At 33.3% G+C, this 21749-nt stretch overlaps 1 protein-coding gene across 1 annotated transcript in view; it reads right to left on the reverse strand.

The window, feature by feature from the left end:
• LOC132556769 (unconventional myosin-Ia-like) overlaps positions 1-4823 on the reverse strand; it is a 41996-nt gene extending 37173 nt beyond the window's left edge. Inside the window, exons 1-2 of the mRNA XM_060221210.1 lie at positions 4689-4823; positions 1621-1736 (exon numbers count right to left, since the gene is read on the reverse strand). Of these exons, the coding sequence (XP_060077193.1) occupies positions 1621-1736; positions 4689-4823 (251 nt within the window). The remainder of the gene's footprint in view (positions 1-1620; positions 1737-4688) is intronic.
• Between the last annotated feature and the right edge of the window lie 16926 nt (positions 4824-21749).

Here is a 21749-nt window from a genome sequence, read left to right on the forward strand (position 1 = left end):
TCAGATTTATATGCAATTGAGTGGCTGTATTAATCTTTCCCACTGAAAGAAGTCAATTCATTTTGCAGACATAGTTGATAATATTATATAATATGTACAAAGAGACTTAATCAGACTGGACTAATCATAGTGTATAGCTACACACTTTTTATTTAGAAAGTTCATCTGTTTTATAAGTGAGGAGTACACTTGTCAGTCAGTAACCATCAGATCAGTCAATTATTGACCAACATTTTTGTCTACATTGGACAGAATTTAAAGATTTAAAATTCAAGTTTGATTAAAAACAGAATTAGTCCAAAGCCATAATATCAGACTGTCAATATGGACTAATCTACAAAGTCTATAGCTATGTTAGACAGATTTATTGTCCATATGAATAGGACTTACATGGAACTTTTTCAATAGGAACTAGTCATGTTTCTGCAGGATAGATTTAATCCACAGCAAATATTATTGGCCTTTGTCAACATGGACGGACTTTTTCTTGTTGGACAAATAGAATTACATCCTCCAATACCTCTCATGTGTATATCTCCATTCTGCTAACAAAAACCTGTCTTTACCTACCTTGGGAAAGACAGCTCATATATGCTTTGTTTTCAAAATTGTCCTCATGTACAATTGTGATGCACTATTATGTCACAAGCTTTAAACCATTTCATTAATTTTGTCATATGTCTCATGTGCCATTTATCCATGGTGTAATGGATTGATTTCAACATTACAACATGAAGTATTTCATAATAGGAAAGTGAAAGTGAAAATTAATAAATCACCTGTGCTTGATATAAACAGATCAATCTGAACTCTAAGATATTTTGGTGGTAACACCTAACAGAGCCTGACATCAAACATAAAAAATGTCACCATTGCTATATTTTGTTATGCCTGTGACAAACACGGGAGAGGGTTAGAAATACAAGTTAGCCTATAGATACAATCCCCTTAATATTAATCCCTTATTTTTACCTGATTCTGAGTGTATTATATATATTAAGCAGAAGGCATCATCACCACTTAAAGTCAACTTTGACTTCAACCCTGTTTTAAATAACTCCCCTTAAAGACCATTTACAGCTAAAGTTTACCATTATAAAACACTTTTTATTGTTCAAACTATTGCAGAAATGTAATTTGTTGGAAAGGAGTCTTTAACTTTAGTGTTAACACCTAGATGTTCACAGATTCTATTGGTCAATAGCAGTACAGTTAATTTTGTCAATATAGATAGCCTATGGATTAAGTCCATAGCTATGCATATTCCGACACACATGTACTGGATAAGGATGTCTGGACTGATTTAGTCCTGTGAGAGCCTTGATTGACATACCATGGGGTTTTGTCAATCTCAATGGAGCTATACTCTATATTACAATTCAACTATAATATAAGGTATAAATGAATACTTTGAAAAAAAACTGTTCCTGACAATGTTTTAGAAAACAAAATTTTCAGATTATGTGAACTAGTTCCGATGGTTATAAAAAGCTTATTGTCTAAACAAAATGAAAATTGATTAAAATTGTGTGCCTGGACTGTGGTACAAATGCACTTAATAGATAATACACATTTGCTGCATGGCAATGAGTTTCAATGGATGAAGTTTTGGTTTCTTACATGTGTGGCGGGAGTTCATATATGTTGCGACATCTGTACTCTTCAATCACGCTGTCGGTGTAGAGGGCCAACTTCTTGTATGGGTTGACAGACACCACCACATTGCCAATGTATGTCTGCAGAAAGGAAGAAGATAAAAATGAATTATTCACAATTGAAACAAAAAAATAGCCTAGCTATGGGCTTACAGGTACATACTACTTCAGCAAACTGTTCCTGAGTGGGTTTTCAAGACTGACTGTCCCAATTATCAAGCACATGTTCTTCAAAACATCAACATCCTTAGCTTCCATGTTACAAAGCTTTCTTGCCATGGCCTTTTAAATAAAAAAGAAAATGACTATTATTGTGGGTTTTTTTATAATTGTTGGAATTTGAAAAACTATTAGGATGATTTTAGAAAACCAATATATATCTGCATGAGTCTAAGCACAAACTTAGGTATTGATTAGATCTTTTCTTTTGTCTCCATCCTATTTTTATCATTATAGCAGTCCCAGATCCACTTCTCCTTAACATTCTCCTACATGTTTACATCAAAAGATAAGCCTGGTAGGGTTGGAAGGAGGAGGTGGGGAGCAGGTAGCCCTATTTAGTATAGGGGGATGCACCTCAATTATAGACTTGAACTATCAGTAAATCTTCTTAATTGTTCATCATTTCAAACTTCAGTCAGTCCACCAATAGGACATTCTTGCATTATGTTGTGTTTTTTGTGTATGAAGTGAGGTCTAAAAATGTTACACTTTTGGAGACTTAAAATTCTGACCATAAAAGTTGTGTGCAAAAATTTCAAACTGCCAGGCAATCATCCAGGGTATAATATCATAAAATAAACTCACTTACAGGTGTATTTTTCATACATTAGCAACAATTTAGGAATTCTTGAATCATATCTTGTTCTGTATAAATCTGAATGTTCAATGACAAACCTAACAAAAGCTCGATCTGATAAGACGAGAATAAAAAAAGTCCCAACAAGGAAACAATAAGATACATCATGACTGATCACAAGAAGACTCTAAACAGGCAATTATTGTGTTAAAAACCAAAACTCTAAAGACAACATTCCTTTATTTTTATGTGCAAAAATATACCAGGACACAATTACTGTTCAAAGCAAGAAGGAAACCCAACACTTACAAGGACTGTGGTTGTCATCAGGACATAGAATTTATTACAGCTGATGCCTAAAGTGTATAAATGTGGTACAAGGGTTACAAATACATAGTGACATCATAATAGTAGAGAACTTCCCTCCCAGCCAAAACATGTAGACTTATTCCACAAAATGTCTTTGTAGAGTTGATTTTTATTTTTGCTTAATTATGTTTTCTTGTTAAGGAACTCTATTGAATCCTATCAATGGATCCACCCAAGGACGCTACTGTAAAATGTTGGATCACCCTTTATTTATTATGTTGCAAACAAAATAATCCAATTAAACGTTTAAAGAATATTCCTTAAAAGCAGAAAAGTGGTTAACAAGAATACTGATTAAAGCAGTAAATTTTACCTATGAGAGGAATATTGTGGGTTTGGTGATCATGAAGCTGAAGAGGTGCATCTAATTAGTAATTAGGCTTAAATCATTAACAGCGCAAATCGTACGGAAAAGAAACAGGATAATTGAACTGAAATTCAGGTTTTTCAATTATTTCAAGTAATGCTTTTTAAATTATAACACTTGATTTAATAATTAAAGTGTTTAGTATGAACTTTAGTGGAACACTATACTGTATTTTCCTGGTTACATAAACCACAGAGCTGATTTTTACCGATTTTTTAGAATTGATTTACATATAAGCCACACCCTTTCTTACAATATGGTGACCACTACTGTGGATGTTTGATATACTAGTAACAGATAACGGAAGACAGTTCTTATGAAATGGTAACCGTTACGTTGACCACAGTTTGTTGATATAACCAACAATGGAGGGCAATTTATCAAGACCATAAGTGAAACATTTAATTAAGTTTGTAAATGAATCATACACAGATAGTCCTTTATTTTATTGATAAAGTTCAAAAAACCTAAAATAGCAAATATCGAACTTGTTTGGCTTGGGTGCCTTCACATATTGCCTACACACAGATATAGGGCCTGACGTTATGTATGCTAAACAATCTCTCCATTTGTGTCTGTACTGTTAAATATTAAGGAAGACCCTTACATGCTGAGCAAATTCTTATAGTCCCATATTATTTCTTCTTATAGGTTACACAAAGCCATTCATATTGTAAACAAGCATGGCAGTTGTTTTAAAATTTGACCTATAACCTGACAACCTATTGATCCCAGGACACAAAAGGCTATCGCATACTTCCGCTTTGACTTTGAAGTAACCGCGAAAGTCCAGAAGATATTGCTGTGATTTATATCAAAAGGTATGATTAATTAAATCCATGAGAATGTTATTTTTATTTCAATCTTCAAATCATCCTGTATAAATTTGCAAATGATGACTCTAGACGATCTGTTTCAGTCACAAACAATTCATAGGTAGGTACTCATAAAAATCTCAGTACCATCTCTACTCCAACAATGTTAGAGATTTTACACAGCGAGAAACTTATTGCAGGTGTTGTGTAGTTGCAGTCATCACAATAATGACAAATAACAAAGCAGCCGTCCAGTGACCTCTTATGTTATAGGAATACACCGTCTCATACTGGTACACTTCCTGTTTTTTTTTTCTTTTGAGTAACATTTGTTCTGAACATGCAAGTAATTTTGCTATCTTGCTTGTAAGAATATGATAAATAGAATTACTAATAGTGTGCATAATATCTTTCACTCGTACTGCACATTCATGAAAGACACTAAAATATTTGACACCCGTGTGAAATATATTTGTTATTAAAGAAGACAATATTAGATATTCTCTTTACCCATTCATTTAAACAATTCAATTTCTCATACAACATTATACAGAACTGCCAAACATTAATATAGCCTCCCTAAATCCGTCAGAACTTTCTTTCAAGAATTTCACTCTTTAGCATTTCTTTTTCATTTTAGAATTATTTAGTCTTCAGAAGATTAGCTTTCTTTATCCACTTACATATATCTGGTCATGGGCAAAGCGTTGTTGAATATTTTCTATGAATGCATCTTCTGTAAGTGGATCTAGCAGAACGGCATCACTCACACCAACATTGTTCTCAAAGATTGAAAGAGTCACCTGGTGCAGCGCCATGGCGACTGATTAGCCCCAACTGCAACAGAAAATAAAAACTGAATAAAATATCCATAATATTTCATAATAAGTCACCTCACATATGCTAAAAATTTCACAATTTATGTTATGGTACCAGAATGTTTAAGATGCAAGTAACAAATTAAATTTATATAAATAACTTTATAGTAAATCCTAACGATGATGTTTTCATCAGTATTGTTGCTGTTGACAACAATATCCTGGTAGTCATCCCTATAAATGCATACTTGTTCACAAACTTTGATAGCTAAGTCGTCCCATAAAAGCAGAGATAAATGTTAAATATAAATTATAATTGACTGCTTGTCAGTTACCATTGGTTAAAGCTAGCCCAACTATGAAATGCGTTTTAGCTTCTGAAGATGGTAAACATTCATTGGTGATATAACCTTTGAAGAACAGTTACTAAATTTTATGAGCCATTTACATAAAGAACACTGAAATTCACAAATGGACATTACCAACCATCTCATTGGCTATAACTTAGTTATGACACTATTTCCTATTTTTTTGCTCAGTTGTATCACTAGTTATTAAGGCAGTACATGGCATGTTTTAGTTCACTTTATCTTTAATCAATTAAAAAAGATACTCCTTATCAAATCAATGTCTTATCACAAAATTAGATCCCATTAGTTCAAATATTTATCAATTTTATACTCTTTATCTAATTTAATCAACTGAACCGTTTTTTCCCTACCTGCCTCGAAATGCTGTTTTGACCATTAACCCCATAAGGCAGTAATGCCTGTCAACTGCCACATAAAAATGTCACATTGACCAACAACATAATATATATGCATGCATACATGGTAACAATTCTTTCTTGTCAAATAACATGCCATAACATTTAGCTGAAAAATGTTTCACAAGCATGGCAAGTTGCCCGAGTCAATGGTTTCCTGTGTGTATTGACCATATTTAATGGAAAACACATATGTCTAATGAAAGTTATCAATATTGCACGAGATTGCTAGACAATCATAAAAGGGAAGTTTTTTCTACTTAAACTCCAAGGTTCTCTTGGTTAGTCTGATATTAAGTAGAGAGTATATGTAATGTTTAGACAAGACTAATAAATTGATTCTGATGGTGATCTGAGAAACTTATAGTATAAACTTGCCCTGAAAGTATTGCACTGAAAATATCAAACAGTTAATTTGCCAAAAAGTGATAAAATTTTATTGCGAAAGTCAAGTATGGGTTACATTTACTTATAGCAATAAGTATGTCGGTATTTTAATCAAAGATTCTGTATCATAAATAATTAACTAGACAAAAAATTTAATTGATATGTGAAAAAAACTTCCATTAAAACCAAGAAGCAGCACAAAGTGCTCTACATTTGAAAGTGACATTTTAAGGCATGTTTGAACAACAATCGTTCTTATTTAACCATAGTGACTCTGTCATGATTTATTTAATGCCACGATCATGATTAGTAAATAGTTTGAACATGGGTTCTTTTAAACTCCACTTCTTTAAGTCAAATATATATTTATAACTTATTGTTTGGTGTACTAACTTGAAAAGGAAAAGAAAGTGTACAAAACATGTGCACATATTAAACTAATTTTACACTAGGATTAAAATTGATAAAATATCTAAAAACAAGTTCAATAAGATTTTATCTCTGTATGTAATTAAGGTTATGATACGAACATCTTATAACTAAATAAAAAAATAACTGTACAATGGGAAATTTTGGTTCTAGTTCAATTTTTGTCCATTTCCTTCATGAACAAGGGGGGCAAATTTAAGATGGGGTGAAAATTTGTCACAATTATATAATCCTTTTAAAAATAACCAGGTGATGAAATGTTACATAAGGTGAATTTATGTGTGATGATATGAGGGGGAAAACAACCTGGGGTGACAATATCCAGTATACAGTAAATTGGGTTTTTTTTTTTTTGGTGGTTGCTTTCTGTAGATACTGTTCATTTATTTTAACATGTGCAGTGACTAAAAACACACTGAAAAGAAATGTAATGAGAATTAAACAGAGATGTCAACCAATGGACTATGTAAGGCTTAACCAATAAACAAAAGTTATGATTCTCCTACAGTTGATTGCACAGTCAAATACAGTACTACATTCAATTGAACTAAACATCATTTTGTAGAATATCACTTAAGAACGTTGACAATCAAATGTTGTGTATTGAAACAGCAAGTTCTTGTTATTTTGATTGTGCATGCCTATTTTACTGAAGATTATGACTTACTGGTAGTTAATAGTATAGATAAAACATTTTTCCACCAATACCCCACAACAATTCTTTGATGATAAAACAGCTTCTTCAATGGTCATCTGGTATATCTAGACTTTCTCAATACCCAATAATTCCCCACAATTCCCCAATAGACCATTTTGGGAATCTGAAATAGCAGGTTAATTTGGTCAACTGCAGATGTGTCACACACACACAACTAAAGTACTAATAAAACTTCTTTGTTGTAACAGAAACATTAAAAACAAGACAACTGCACTGTTCACAACGTTTGTAAAGTAATAAATGAGCAATCCTAGTTTGGCTTTAATGTTAAAATTGTCTACTGATATCCCATTTGCACAGCAACCTGTCCAAATTGTATTTAAATGTTTCAGAAGTGAGAAGTGTAAGTTAAAAACATGTCTGACAATGGGAAATGAAAGTTAAACCCAAAGGGACCCCAATACCAATAACAGTACTCTAATACATTTTTAAAGTGATGTATTGATGTCCAACGCTTGCACCAAAATCTTAACATTTAAAAGCCAATGCTGACACCATGGTGGTAACATATTAAGGCTTTCACTTTTCTTTGAAGAGGCAAGCTAAAAAGTTGCACAGGTAATATCCATACAGTTCAAAACTTCAATCTGCAGATAGGATGCTGACACAGGGAGTGACTACATTAGCACTGCTGTTCTTGAAATAGGCAATTTAAAAATATTTCCATCGTTTGGTAAAATAGTACATGGCACCATTCAACATGCTGATAGATAACATTCTCCTAATCATTAAACAGCCTTGGCTGGTTCCTTGTTACTGCCAGCAGGTGACCTAAATACTACAAAATCTCTATTGCAACACTTTTTCAAAGTTGGTGCTTACCTTCAAATTACTCCATCCATCATCTTCTTATATTCTAACATAGAAAATTGTATGATCAAACTGTTGTCAATATCTGATATACAAACAAGTACTTTAGTGTGTCAGTCATCCTACAGAATGTTAAGTTAGTACTTCCTAGTTTAATCTTCCAATTTAGCTATTGAAAACATTGAAGCACACTTTAACACAACTGATTTTTACAAATGAATGTAATAAACAGACACCTTCCAAGATAATGGAAAAGAAATCATCAGATGACTATGTACACTATAAACAGGAATAACTTCTTGTATCTATTTTTCAACTTTCATGTCCTTACTGAACAGAAAGAGTTGTTCATTCTAATTTTTCTGTTAATATGAACTTTGGTAAACCAGTAAGTCTATTTTTATCGGGTAATGATTTTGTTTGTTTGAACATAAATGTCAACAAATGTTATTTCACACCTTTTTAAACTCACTGAGTTGGTATGATATCATTGTTGACCTCCTGAGGTTTACGACATGATAAATCTTGGCAGATTGTAATGATTGGACTGGGAAGATTCAAGATATCAAGCTATTTACAGAATACCACATACACCCTTAAACAATGTCTTAATTTACAAAGTTCGAAAACATCATGAACAAAGCTGGTACAAAAACTTCAACATTTCTTGAAGAACAAAGAAATTTGAACAACCTACCTCTCAAAATAAGTGTTTTTATCAGCAGATATGAAAACAGTGGTCCAGGAACACGAGCCAAACTCTTTTAATTATATGCCAGAAGAATCTTTACACAATAAAATCCTGTGTAAGGTTGGCCGTTATCAGAGAATATGTTATAAATCCTAAGGCCTGACAAGGCTTCAGCACTTCACAGGAAGAACTAGTCAGATATATCTTAGGCTAAAATTCACCACATGTATGCCTTTAGAACTCCAGTGAAGAAGAAAGTTTATGAAAAACTTTAAATCCTTTGATATGAAAGTTATCAAAATCAATATGAAAACAATTCAGTGGTATGAATATAAAATTCTGTGACTTAATATAACTTGCATAATCCAGCTGATTGGCAATTAAAATCTACAGACATTGATAAGAACACACTCCAGAATAGCTACCACCTAATATATTTCAATAAGAAACAACACCTCTTCTAATTCTGACTGGCAGTTTAACCAGAGCAGTAGCTATACTCCAACCTATGATCAGGTTGAGGGAAATCTTTACCTAATTGCACAAACATAGACTGTTGCCATGGCATATCTTGACTCCATCTACGTACACTCAAACTGCACAATAGGTTTGATATTTCTTGATTTCTCTATCATTCTAACTTGAGGGAATAAACATGATGCTATATCCTGAAGGCAATAATTGCTCCTGGATAATGAGATGTGTTACACAGAAACAATTATGAATCTTTCCCAGCACGAAATGATCAATACCTAATACATATAAATTCATCTAAGAGGATCGAGCTCCGTCAGCCATATCTAAGTGGTGGAAAATGCAGGGAAACCCAATATATTGAGATACATTGCATGATGCTGGCTTTTGTCAGTATTTTGGAGTACATTCATCAACATTGGGAACGTGTTTAATTATAAAACAAAATGTTTTGCGAATGTTAATTGCAAATGATCTTTTGGCGAATCTTATGAAATCTGCGCTCTTGGATCATACCAATACATCACCATAATCAGAAAATACTTCAGAGTTAATATTTACATCACATGTACAAACAAAATTTTGCGAAATATTAAACAGGTATCCTGTTACAATGAACGAAAACCAAACATGAAACAGCCAGCAGCAGGTCCAGGTGCAATTATAGTTTCGTAATTACATTGGCTGGCTAGTTTTGTCGTAGTGGGACTGAAGTGAGCAAATGTAAATATATTACCATAATGTAACAATCATCATTTAATTATAAAACACTTTCATTTCATCATACTACAGAAATTATCGACTTTTTCTAATATTTATGAAGAATTTTGTAATAAACATAATATCATTTGTTTGTTCTGTATTTAAAATACACCCGTAATTACGGCCATTTTCATCTATAACAAATAACACTTGATATGATCCATGCTGCTTTAATGCATGTAACTTATTATCAGATCCCATATATCACTGACTTTAAAAACCTTGACTTTCTTGGAGCTGTATGCTATTTTGTTAAAACTTAATTTCATGTTTAAATAGTACTCAGAATGTCCAAGCATCTAAGCAATTCAATTCTTAGATATGCATCTGTAATTGGACAACTTAATTTGTGGTATAAGATCTAAAGTACCCACAGATTCAATGATAAAGAACCACACAAAAATTACTGAGTTTACAATGCACCGAGAATATAACAGCTGGACAATAAAACTATAGAACGTTGGTCAACTTGTATTATTGTTACTATTATTGCAATATGGATGACAGATAAAAAAGGATGACATCAGTTACGACATCATAATTATTCATCTGGTACCCAGATTGCAGTCATGGCAATCAACCAATATACAATCCGACAGACATCAATAATTATATTTACATTTTGGAAATTATTTAAAACATTACCATGGTTACATCTTTTTAGATTTGATTTTTTTTTCTCATATGTTTACATACTGGAAAATCTTTCATAACCTGCATAATGAATAATGTAAAGCTAAAATGTATGTTATCTGAGGCAACGTCCAAAGTGTTAAGTCACATCAGTCAGCATGGTGCCAAAATGACGTCATGTTATTGTCCTGTGGTCCTGACTGCATCTACACCCCTATGAATACAATCCAGATTAATGCAAAATGTAAATATGATGGTCCATAGTTTCATACAATCTGTATATGCAATTGCCTCCATTAGGATTGTGTGACTTTGATAAATTCCAATATTGATTCGGCAGTGAGTATTTCTGTTCCCTAATGTATTGCATCAACTTGTTTTGTCACCCTTTCATTCTATCAATCACGTGATTTAATTAACCAGCACACTGATTACAGGATCAGATGAGTTCTATAAACATAGTAGTACATTAATCAACACCTGATTCTTTAATTGTACACCAAACTACATCATGATCTTATAGGATCTGGTGCAAAGTAATCAAGCTCACATCAGCACATTGATATTCCAGATTATATTGAGTAGTTTTTCCTGGTAAATCATAAACAGTCTCCGAGGTGTTTTTGATAGGTTCTCCTGTAATCAATGCTGTATTACAGAACCTTACCACCTTTATATCTGTATTTGATTGCCTACATAGGAAACATAATCTTGTCACAAATACATATAAAACCAGATATTACCTCTTTAACAAAGTCCCAAACCATCTATCACATAGTAAAAGTATGTCTAAACACCTGTAATAATACAGCATTCCCCAGTATCCCTACAATAATCAACTCAGAGCCACAAATCATTCTTGTCACCATTGTAAGCCTTCAATAAAGTCACCACTAACTTTCAATCCAGTCAGCACACATCAAACAACCCAGTCACCACACATCAAACAATCCAGTCACCACACATCAAACTACCCAGTCACCACACATCAAACAATCCAGTCACCACACGTCAAACAATCCAGTCACCACACGTCAAACAACCCAGTCACCACACATCAAACAACCCAGTCACCACAAATCAAACAACCCAGTCACCACACATCAAACAACCCAGTCACCACGTCAAACAACCCAGTCACCACATGTCAAACAACACAGTCACCACAAATCAAACAACACAGTCACCACAAATCAAATAACCCCCGCCCCCCCGTCTCCCCCATTTTTTAGATGTTAGGGTATAGAAATAGCCGGATCTGCCCTCGTCATATTAGACCTGTTTGACCATTATTAGATAGCGAAATTGCACACTTTTATGCCTCGGCCCTCTCACCCCCATCCCTCCCCCTTAGTGTCCTTGGCTAGGTTATAACCAGAACAAGGACGTTAAGCTCCAAAACAGAAAGAAAGAAAAGTACAATATATCTTTACATGTGTGAGTACAATACTGAATGTGTTTAGATATAAGTTACCTGTAACAGGTACGTATGTAGATCTCTTTTACAGACTGCATTATACATTTGCATTTTCCTCGTACATCACCAGGTCAAAAACACAAATATCATTTCATTCTTCATGTCTGACAAAAAATGAGAGTAAAAATGATGGAGTCTAGCTGTTACCAGGACAATGACAACCATGACATGACCCAGATGTAACTTTTTTTCTGCATACCTTAATGTCACCAAGAGTCTTGTCATACAACGTTACGAAATGTACATCATATCTGACATAAAACTTTGACTTGAACCCATGCCAGTTTTGTTTGCTTGTAACAAATGTCTTGTGTGTCAATCCTTCACTGGTCGATGACCTTACCAGACAAATTGTACACTATTATGTTCTCATCTACTCCAAATGAATCCATCATTTCTCTTATGTAAACTCGTATTTGTATCCAATGATTTCAGCGGTGACAGTCCCTGGGTACTTGTCTACATATGATCTCATCTATTGTAAGGACATAAAATACTTAACAATAGCAATATTTAAACTGAAGTATAGACTCTTCCACGTATCATATACATTTGTGATTTTGTGTCATGAAGACCTTTACAGAGTATTCTCATACACAGTGCTTTCTTTATTTTCAGATAATGCCCATCTGTTTCCATTGCTCAGATGTATAAGGTATAGTATACAAGGTCCTGCGATATTATGATTATTTCAACAGTTACCTTAAACTGGTTTATCACTTTCTTCAAAAGGGGGCCGGGGACTCAGATCATAAAAACAGCTCAGGTAGGGAGAGCAATTTGGTCATCATACAAACTCAGGTGGGGATCTAGACGTTTGATTCAAAGCTCCCTACCTGTGGAAGTTTCTGTTTATCAGGAAGCTGGCTAGAAGCTTAGAAACAGACCTGTCTGTGCTGTCATGGTTGTGTCCTTTAGACAATTTACCCAAATTGCACTGATACCAAATTGTGATGGGCCTCCAGCATGTTCAGTGAGAGAGACCTCTCCTTGTTGGTAAGGCAATCATGAAACCCGACCAAACATTTGAACAATAGATTTTCTTACAATAAATTGATCTGCTAGCTGTCAATAAATAGCTCTGAATTTGATCACCAAGGAACATTATTATCAGATTTGAACCAACACTAAGGAATTATAGAAACAAACTGCTTGGACTATATTAACACAGTGACTGCTTATACACATATATTCATGTTGTAATTTGGTAAGGAATGTTGAGGCATGGTATGAAAATTAAAGTTATTCTGTGTTTCAAAATCAAAATCACATCACTTACAGTTGTCATGTCTTGATTGATCACGGACTAATATCAACAAAATGCAATTTGAAATCAATATTCATTTGGATGTACACTCTCCTACTAGAATTGAACACTTTTTTTTTTACCCGTAATGTCATTAACGTGTAATTGTTTTGTTATATAATGCCAAACTACCAAAATTGAAAACTGATTAAAGTACTTGATTTACAATGGGTAAAAACAAGTAAATCTGAGGGAACTAGTTACTAATTTTGGGTAAACTTAGAGTGATGCATTTAAAATTATAATTGAATTTCAAAAATTTATCAACACATCAAAAGTAGAAGGCATGCATATATGTAAAAACCACAATAAGTACAAGCTTCAATTTACCACACCAATTTAGTACACTAGGATAATATAAAATTTAATCTTGGCATTCAAACTTTCAAATATCCCTTCAACAAGCTAACTTTAATGATCATGTACAAAGATTTAAACATTCAATACATCTACCCATATCTGACTATACCTTAATCAACAAGTCTTTAAAGTTCCGCAATTTTCAAATCTTTTAAAGCACCTATAATCTTTAAACTATTTCTTACTTCAACAATATATTTTTGAAAGCAAAATTACCATATTTACTTTATTTCCAGTTCTTAAATTTATACTAATTTCTTTCTTTATTTTTGTTTTCTGTTTTTTGTTTTTGTTGTTCTTTCGCCAGTGGAAAATAACCTTATCAATATTAAGCTAAGAAAAACAAATATTAGCATCACTTCCATGAAGCCGATACTGTAACTTTACATTGCCTTTATTAACTTTTAACCATCAGAACTGTAGTACATTTGCCGTAACGCAATTATACATTCAATGAATACAAATGCATCCTCTGATTAGGTATGCAACACCAAGGACAACAGTTTTCCAAGATTTTTTTCCCCATCCAAATTACTTCCTTTTGTAACATACATGAAGGCTCAAACTTCAGCTTAAAATTTGAAAACAAAAATTCTTTCTGAAGGCAAAGTTTCTATCTTTGCAGCAGTCACAATTGAACTATATTTGATGTCCAATAAAAGGAATTGTATAGGCCACTTAGAAATTTAAAAAAACAACAAAACAAAACAACGATGGATAAGTCAATCAGACTTTCAAGCCCTTGTTAAACTGTTTATGGAATTTCACACAAAGCTGACTATATATGGAAGAGAACACACATGTTACATGAGGTTAGAACTGTAATTGTGACCAGCAAACAAGATGTTTCATTTTTATTTAACACTCTAACAACTTTGGGTGTTACAGAAATGAGCTACTGTGCATGGCCTTTATGCTAGTCATTGTGTCTGAAATTGACTATTCTAGCATTGTCGGTGAGTTGTTATCTTTGCTGACAGACACTTACAATACAAGTTGCTGAGCTATCTAAACAATATATGAAACTAAGTAATATCAAACTAGAATATATTTCTTTAAGATTTTAATGGCCATGCTCCCATGGATATAAGTTTCAATGTTTGACAGATTTCTATAGCAGTGACGACCTTTATTGGAATTCTAGGCCTGCAATGATAACTCATCTAATTGGTAAATTCATCTGATCGAGACATTGTCATAATTGACTTCTGGTAAGAGTGTAAGTAACCACTCATTCTTAACCTCAATTTTTTCACTGTATGTTATACCTATTCTTGCTTTATTTCAACAACAAAATGGACTCAATTACATTTAATAGTTCTAATCTGTTTTTCTTGTCTCAAAATCATAAGTGGAATCGAAGTCTGCCATTTTGTTGTCAGTAAACAACCTGATATAAACATGTCAATTTCGAGTGTTTCATTATCTCAACAAATGAACATGCGTGAACAACAAAGTTAATCATCATTATTCTATTTTTGATACTTATTATTTTCCAGATAAACATTTTGTCAACCAATTCATGTGTATGACTATGCCTAATGGTGAGTAACATAAAACGTGTTTCATCTCAATACATCACAAACGAAGAAGGACATGCTTATCGCAATGTTACAAGATGCCATGAAGGATATGGGATCATTTTTTTTGATGTCTCAAGATGTCATGAGTACAAAAAGTTAAATTCCAACAAAATGGTTGCCATTTAGGTAGTCTTGAACAATCAAGTTGACATTTTCAAGTTACCAATCCTGTCACTAGATTTACAGGCTTAATTCCTTGTCACACAATCCATGGTAGGATTTTTTTCTTAATAATCTATCGAGCTTGTTTTGTTACTGCTAAATCAAAAAATTGTTTGAACTTCCTTAATTTACTTGATGTTTTTAAAATGAACACATTTTAACCACCAAAATTTAATGATATTTACCATATAACATTTTTCCAGGCAGATGTGATCTATTTTCTACTTTGATTGATTAGGATAAACGTTCCTGTGATGAATTTAAAGTTTCTTTTTATCTGAAAAATTCATATTAACATTTTACATATGTTCTCATTTAATGATACGCCTATAATCTTGAAATCTTCTGCACCAGATGACACTTTACACGCTTTCATACTTTACCTAACATAGAATTAATAATTTGTTACCTGTGCTAGGAAAGCTTTTCACATGTTACAGCTGCATGATCATCCAGACAGGAAATATGGATTCCATCTTTGATGCTTACAAATTAACCCCTGATGATGACATATTATTCAGAAATTAAACCTATATTCCATTACCTTCCTTATCGATATTAACATTATTGTAAGAAAATTTCAATATAATTTATGCAACACATGTAATGAAGGAAATTTTCCCCCTGACATACTTTCTTCATTTTTTTTTTTTTTGTACATAAGAATACTGTATTTATCCACAAAAAATTCCCTGTCAACAAGTAAATTTCCATCTCAATTTTTGCAAAAATAACAATGCTGAATTAGTAAACTATAGATGTTCACAAATAAGCTCTTCCCAAACTGTATCACTTTTGGAAAGGGGGCTTATATTAGGATAAACATGGTAAGACAATTTTGGTTTGTATTGTTAAGCATCCCGTCTGTGTCAAGGACATCACCAGGTTCAGAAGGGTAAGCTGAGGTACCCAAATAAAGCAGTGATAAAGTTAGGAGTCTTTTTCTAAATTTCAGCACTATATAACTCTTTTTTGTTCATACAGAATACTCTGTATATCTTAATTTTTAGCCTTTTTGTCTTAAAAGTTAATATTTGTTGCTGTCATACTTGGTTTAACTCTGAGACCAAAGTGAAGTATTCATATCAGGCATATAGCTGCATTCTTACACAAATAAGCACACTAATCAACATGAAATGAAACAAATCTTTTGCCAAATGTTTTAAATTTCTTTTCAGCTTTTGCGGGGCGGGGGTTGATTTATCGACTGACCCTCAACTGTGTACACCACAAAACTAATTGGCTTTTCACCTTATTTGATCAGTATTATAGCAGTCTTGAATGAAATCCACATCCCATGATTGTTACAAGTAAATCAATCAAATTTCAAATAATAGTGTCTGACACTCACATCCACTTGTCAGAATTTCATACGGAATATCTTCACTCTTGGATTTCATATCAACTATTGTACATCATATTGATTGTAGACAAGTAAAAAACTTGAATAAAAATCCTATGCACCCTTGAACATGCCTAAAAAAGGATGTCAGCATGAATTCCAGGTCAAATTCAATGTGATCAAGGTCATTCTGATCAGATTATGTTTCCAGTCCCCACTTCACTGCGTATGACTTAAATACATGGTGTTTCCGCATGGATTAAACACCCATCAACTTTGTAATCTATAAGACCTGCAAAGACATTGTATTGCTTGCTGACACTACTTCCATGATTTTTTTTTTTTTTATTTTTGGAGATAGCCTTAAAAATATCTAAGGTGTGCAACCCCAGATCTGAATTTCTACAGATTTCATGAAGTCAGTTTTCTGTTTTATAAGATGTATTGTCTGAATTTTGCATTACACTTCAAATGTTTCATGTTGTTAGAATGACTAGAAACAATGCTATGATTCTCTGCAGAATTAAGCTGAATCAACCTATTTATACCTAGGTTCATATAGCTCCTCAGGTTAGGACTATACTGAAACTGGTATAAGGTCAGAAAGGAACCTTGGTGGCCATTCATTACTAAATATAGCTATAGAAAGATTTTAAGTAAAATGGATAATGTGATGTGTGTGGTGTTAACACTCTCACACATGTAAATATACACAATCATGTCACATATCAACAAGTTCCCTCTCTATTTTTAAAAGTCTAGTCAACCTTGTCTGAATAATGGTTCAACAGCCATTAAATTCTATTTGTTAAGAACTTTGATTTTGAATACTTAAAAAATCTAATGGCTTGCATTTATCTATTAATGCTTCAATCTTAATTTCCAAAGTGAGAAAAAAAATCCTTTAAAGAATTATTTTTTATATTTATGTTAAATTCTATTATATTAAGTTTACAAATAATGTGTTATATAAAAGCTCCACTATTTAATGAAATATGGCATACACAGTATATTAGGTTTATATGACAAGAGGTATATATCAATGATAGCTATATGGTTGGTGTCAGTGCCCAAATGGTCATACATTAAGTGTTATTTAATTTCCATAAATACCAGGTACTGATTACAGATCTGCTGTCAGTAAATACACCTACACACCTTCATTGGCATTGAATAGCATCTCTCTAATAACCTATGTTACTTTTAAATATTCATCAGGTTTACGATTAATGTAGTCATTTCATGGTCGGTTTTGTTATAGTTGTCACAGCTCTTAAATTTGTCAGAGTCAAAATATTAATAAAAACATTTAAAATATTTGTAGATCTTTAAAAGCAGGTGAAGTCACAATCTGCTAAGGGAATAAAGTATAAAATATATCAGAACAGACAAACATATAATAGTTATCTCCCAATAACCAGGATGTCATAAAGAGAAGTTCATCAAATGCAAGTCACGTTAGTTTTGAAAAGAAAAATATGAGACACCCATCTGCAATTGGCTCCAGTGACATCGATAAAGTGAGGAAAATTCTGCTTCAACTTTGAACCTTTAAAGGGAATATAATACAGAACATCAGCACCTGCATCATTTTTATGGCTGAATTTAAGGACCATCAGGTGGTGCAGTAAAACAACCGCTTTTCACCTAAGTGACCACATTTAGATTCCCTGTTTGGATCACCTGCCTACCCAAGTGAGCTTTCCCCTTGTACTCTTTTTTCATTCCAAAGCATGAAATTCCATCCTGGGTCTCAACAAAAAAGATCTCACCAATACACTATGAAAACTTACTATGAATACTCCAAATTTATTGTATTGTTTCATTCCAGAAGCTTATTACATGAAAGGAGAAAAAATACTTACAGAACAGAAGTTAAGTTAAACGACTATTTTCTGTTTTGATCCACAGATACACTACATATCAAACTCTGCATCACTTTTTCATGTTTTGGGGTGGTCGGATAGTGTAGTGGTAATGCACTACCTTTCATCTAGCTGTCTGGGGTTCGATTCCCAAAACGGACATGATGAGGAAGAGGCCCGCCCTCTGCAACCACGTGGAAATTTCCCCAGGTAGGCTGGTTTAAACCAACATTAAGAACCCTCCTGTCTTTACATCTGGGCAAACAAAAGTGATTAGTAATAAGATGAAATAACTTGTTTTGCAATTGTTGTAATGTAAATAGAGTTTAAATCTTTAACCAGACCTAAAATGGAAGTAAAAACCAAACCACTAGATTTCCTCAGATCTCATATTTCTATCAGACAAAAAAGTGTCATGTTCACATTCAAAAGGGAACAAGTTAAAATTCCTACAAGTTCTGTACATATACACATGTATGACAAACTAAGACCTAGGTAAACATTAAATTTGTACATGTATAGCCTGTTTCATAAAAGTACATCTTCAAACATGGTAACTTTCTCAGCAAGTCAAAAAATTTAGTTTACAATCTATGATTAGATGAAGAAACCAATATAATCAGCTTTATTTTAAAAGGTTTGAAAAATATATTATAGGCAATACCACATTAAAGTACCAGTACATGATCTTTAACTAAGGAGATTTGATGAATTACACCTGACCAGCTGAAGATGAATAGTATATGGTCAGCTATAAAACTTTTTTTTATAATACATCAACACACTTTCTCATTTACCTCTATATGAACAATTTGTGAACAATACTTGAATCTTGATCTCTTTCCTCAGCAATCAATTTTGGACAATTATGGTAACCCAACAACTACCTAAGTTGACATGATCTTGCACATCATCACAGCTGAGAACAATTTCTACTTCAGCAGCATATTGATACTGTTATGCTCTCCGAATGCTCAAGGTTTCTTTCTTTACACCATAGAAAATAAGACTGTCTTCAATCTGGATCATTTTGTTCAGCAATGACCTTTGGACAACTATCAGTGACTTTGGTGATTCAAACAACTTACCTTAATGTTTTCATGATCTTGTGCATTATAAACATGAAAAGAGAGTAGTATTATAATTCTGACAATCTTTGTGCAATAGTTATATAAAGAAAGGAAAATTTACCTTATGAAAAATTCACCAAAATAATTCATACCAGGGCTAATTGATAAGTTGTGAACCTCGTATTTAAGGGTTTGACTTTTGGTGGATATATTGCATTATTTTTCAACATAATCCCATTTAGTATCTATATATTTTTTGCCAGCTATGTTAAAGGGCCTCAATGCCACTTTTTAAAAATTCCTTTTCCTGATCGTTCAGCAAGTCCTCCATTGCTTGTATGACATCATTATCTGACTGAAAATGGGTAAAGGAAATGGCCTTTTCCAATTTTGGAAATACAAATGTAGATGAAAGTCTGATGGAGCAAGATCAGGTGAATAAGGCAGATGCTCAATCAATTCAAAGCCACAATCATTAATGGCAGCCACAGCAATGACAGACATGTAAACAGGGGCATTGTCTTGGTGGAATAACACACCTTTACTGTGTCTGCTTCAGCACTTGAGTTCAATATTTTCTCTGAACTGCCTTAGAAGTGATATGTAATATATGTACTGTTGATTGCTTGTCCCTTTTGCAGATAATCTACAATCAGAATACCATCATCATCCAAGAAAACAGGCCATAACCTTTCCAGCTGATGGAACAGACTTTGCCTTCATTGGCGGGGGTAAACCTGGGTGCTTCCATTGTTTCGACTGTTGTTTGACCTCTGGGGTGAAATGATGGATCCATGTTTCATCCAAAGTCACAAACCTCTGCAGGAAGTTAGCAGGATCTGCCTCTAAAAGGTTCAGAATAGCACACCAGGAATTCTGCCTGGTGTGCTTCTGATCAACTGTCAGAAGTCTTGATACCAAACCTGTATTGAAGAACTGCTCTTTCATCAGCGATTTTGTCCATTTTGCAAAAGACAGTTGCTTTATTTACTTTATAGAGTGCTACCTCTTTGACAAAAACTGGCCAAATGTCACCAGTCTTTGGGTACACAACCTTAAACAGTCAGGGAAAAGTACAGCTGAAAATGGACATCCCTGCTGAACTTCTTCAGTACAAGGCTCACAACTTATCAATTAGCCCTCATAGCTTTCAATTGCCAATTCTAAACAATAATTGATGTCCATATTCACAAAGTTTCTCATGAAATTCTTGTAGAGAAATATGAGTAGCAGCATTACTCCATCTGTCAAAACAACTTCTAGACAAATGCAAATGTATAAAAAGGTGTTTAATTACATTCCCTCATCTACTGTACCACATCACTGCTGTTATAGACCAACTACACCAACAAAATTAAGTGTAAGCCATGGCAAGGATGATATTTCTGATGCACCCAGGAAATGTGTTGAAAGGATCAGAGGAAAATTTAATAATATTATCAGGTAACTGAAGGTAACAACCTTTTTAAGAAACCTGATCGAGATATATATCAAAGTGCAGAATTTTTTTCATCACATGACTGTAATGCATTACAGTACTGTTGGCTGGGATTAAACATATTAACTTAAAAAAATTACCTATTTAAACATGTTATACATATGGATTTTATTACCAAAAAAAAGAACTACAATGTGTAAATGTCTAAATGTTATGATTAGCATTATATCATGGCAAATAAAGCAAGTACATATAAGTGTAAGCTACTGTCTAGCATCTGAATAACTTACAACACCATAAAGCAGGGAATTTGACAAGGCCAGCTTAATCAAAAGCCCTGGCAGTAGGCTGATCAAGCCTCCCGTTCAGATTGTTGTACATTATTAACAATAAAATATCGGTTTTATACCTCTTTTTGGATTGGAACTCATCAGTAAGCAAATTTTGAAAAAACTTCTGACAGTGTCATCCTAATCTGACATCTAATACAGGTCACAACATTTTCTTATTGATGATGATGAAATATATTTCTTATAGAGAATATAATTTCTGTGACATGAATTAATTTGGGGTTTGTTTAGCTGCTAGAAAAGACATTGAATCTGATATCATTTCCTCATATAGCGAGCAGGTGTATCTACACTGGTGTGGAT

The sequence above is a fragment of the Ylistrum balloti genome, unplaced genomic scaffold (assembly GCF_031769215.1).
Source record: "Ylistrum balloti isolate Yb309-2 unplaced genomic scaffold, AGI_CSIRO_Ybal_v1 Utg370590, whole genome shotgun sequence".
Classification (NCBI taxonomy): domain Eukaryota; kingdom Metazoa; phylum Mollusca; class Bivalvia; order Pectinida; family Pectinidae; genus Ylistrum; species Ylistrum balloti.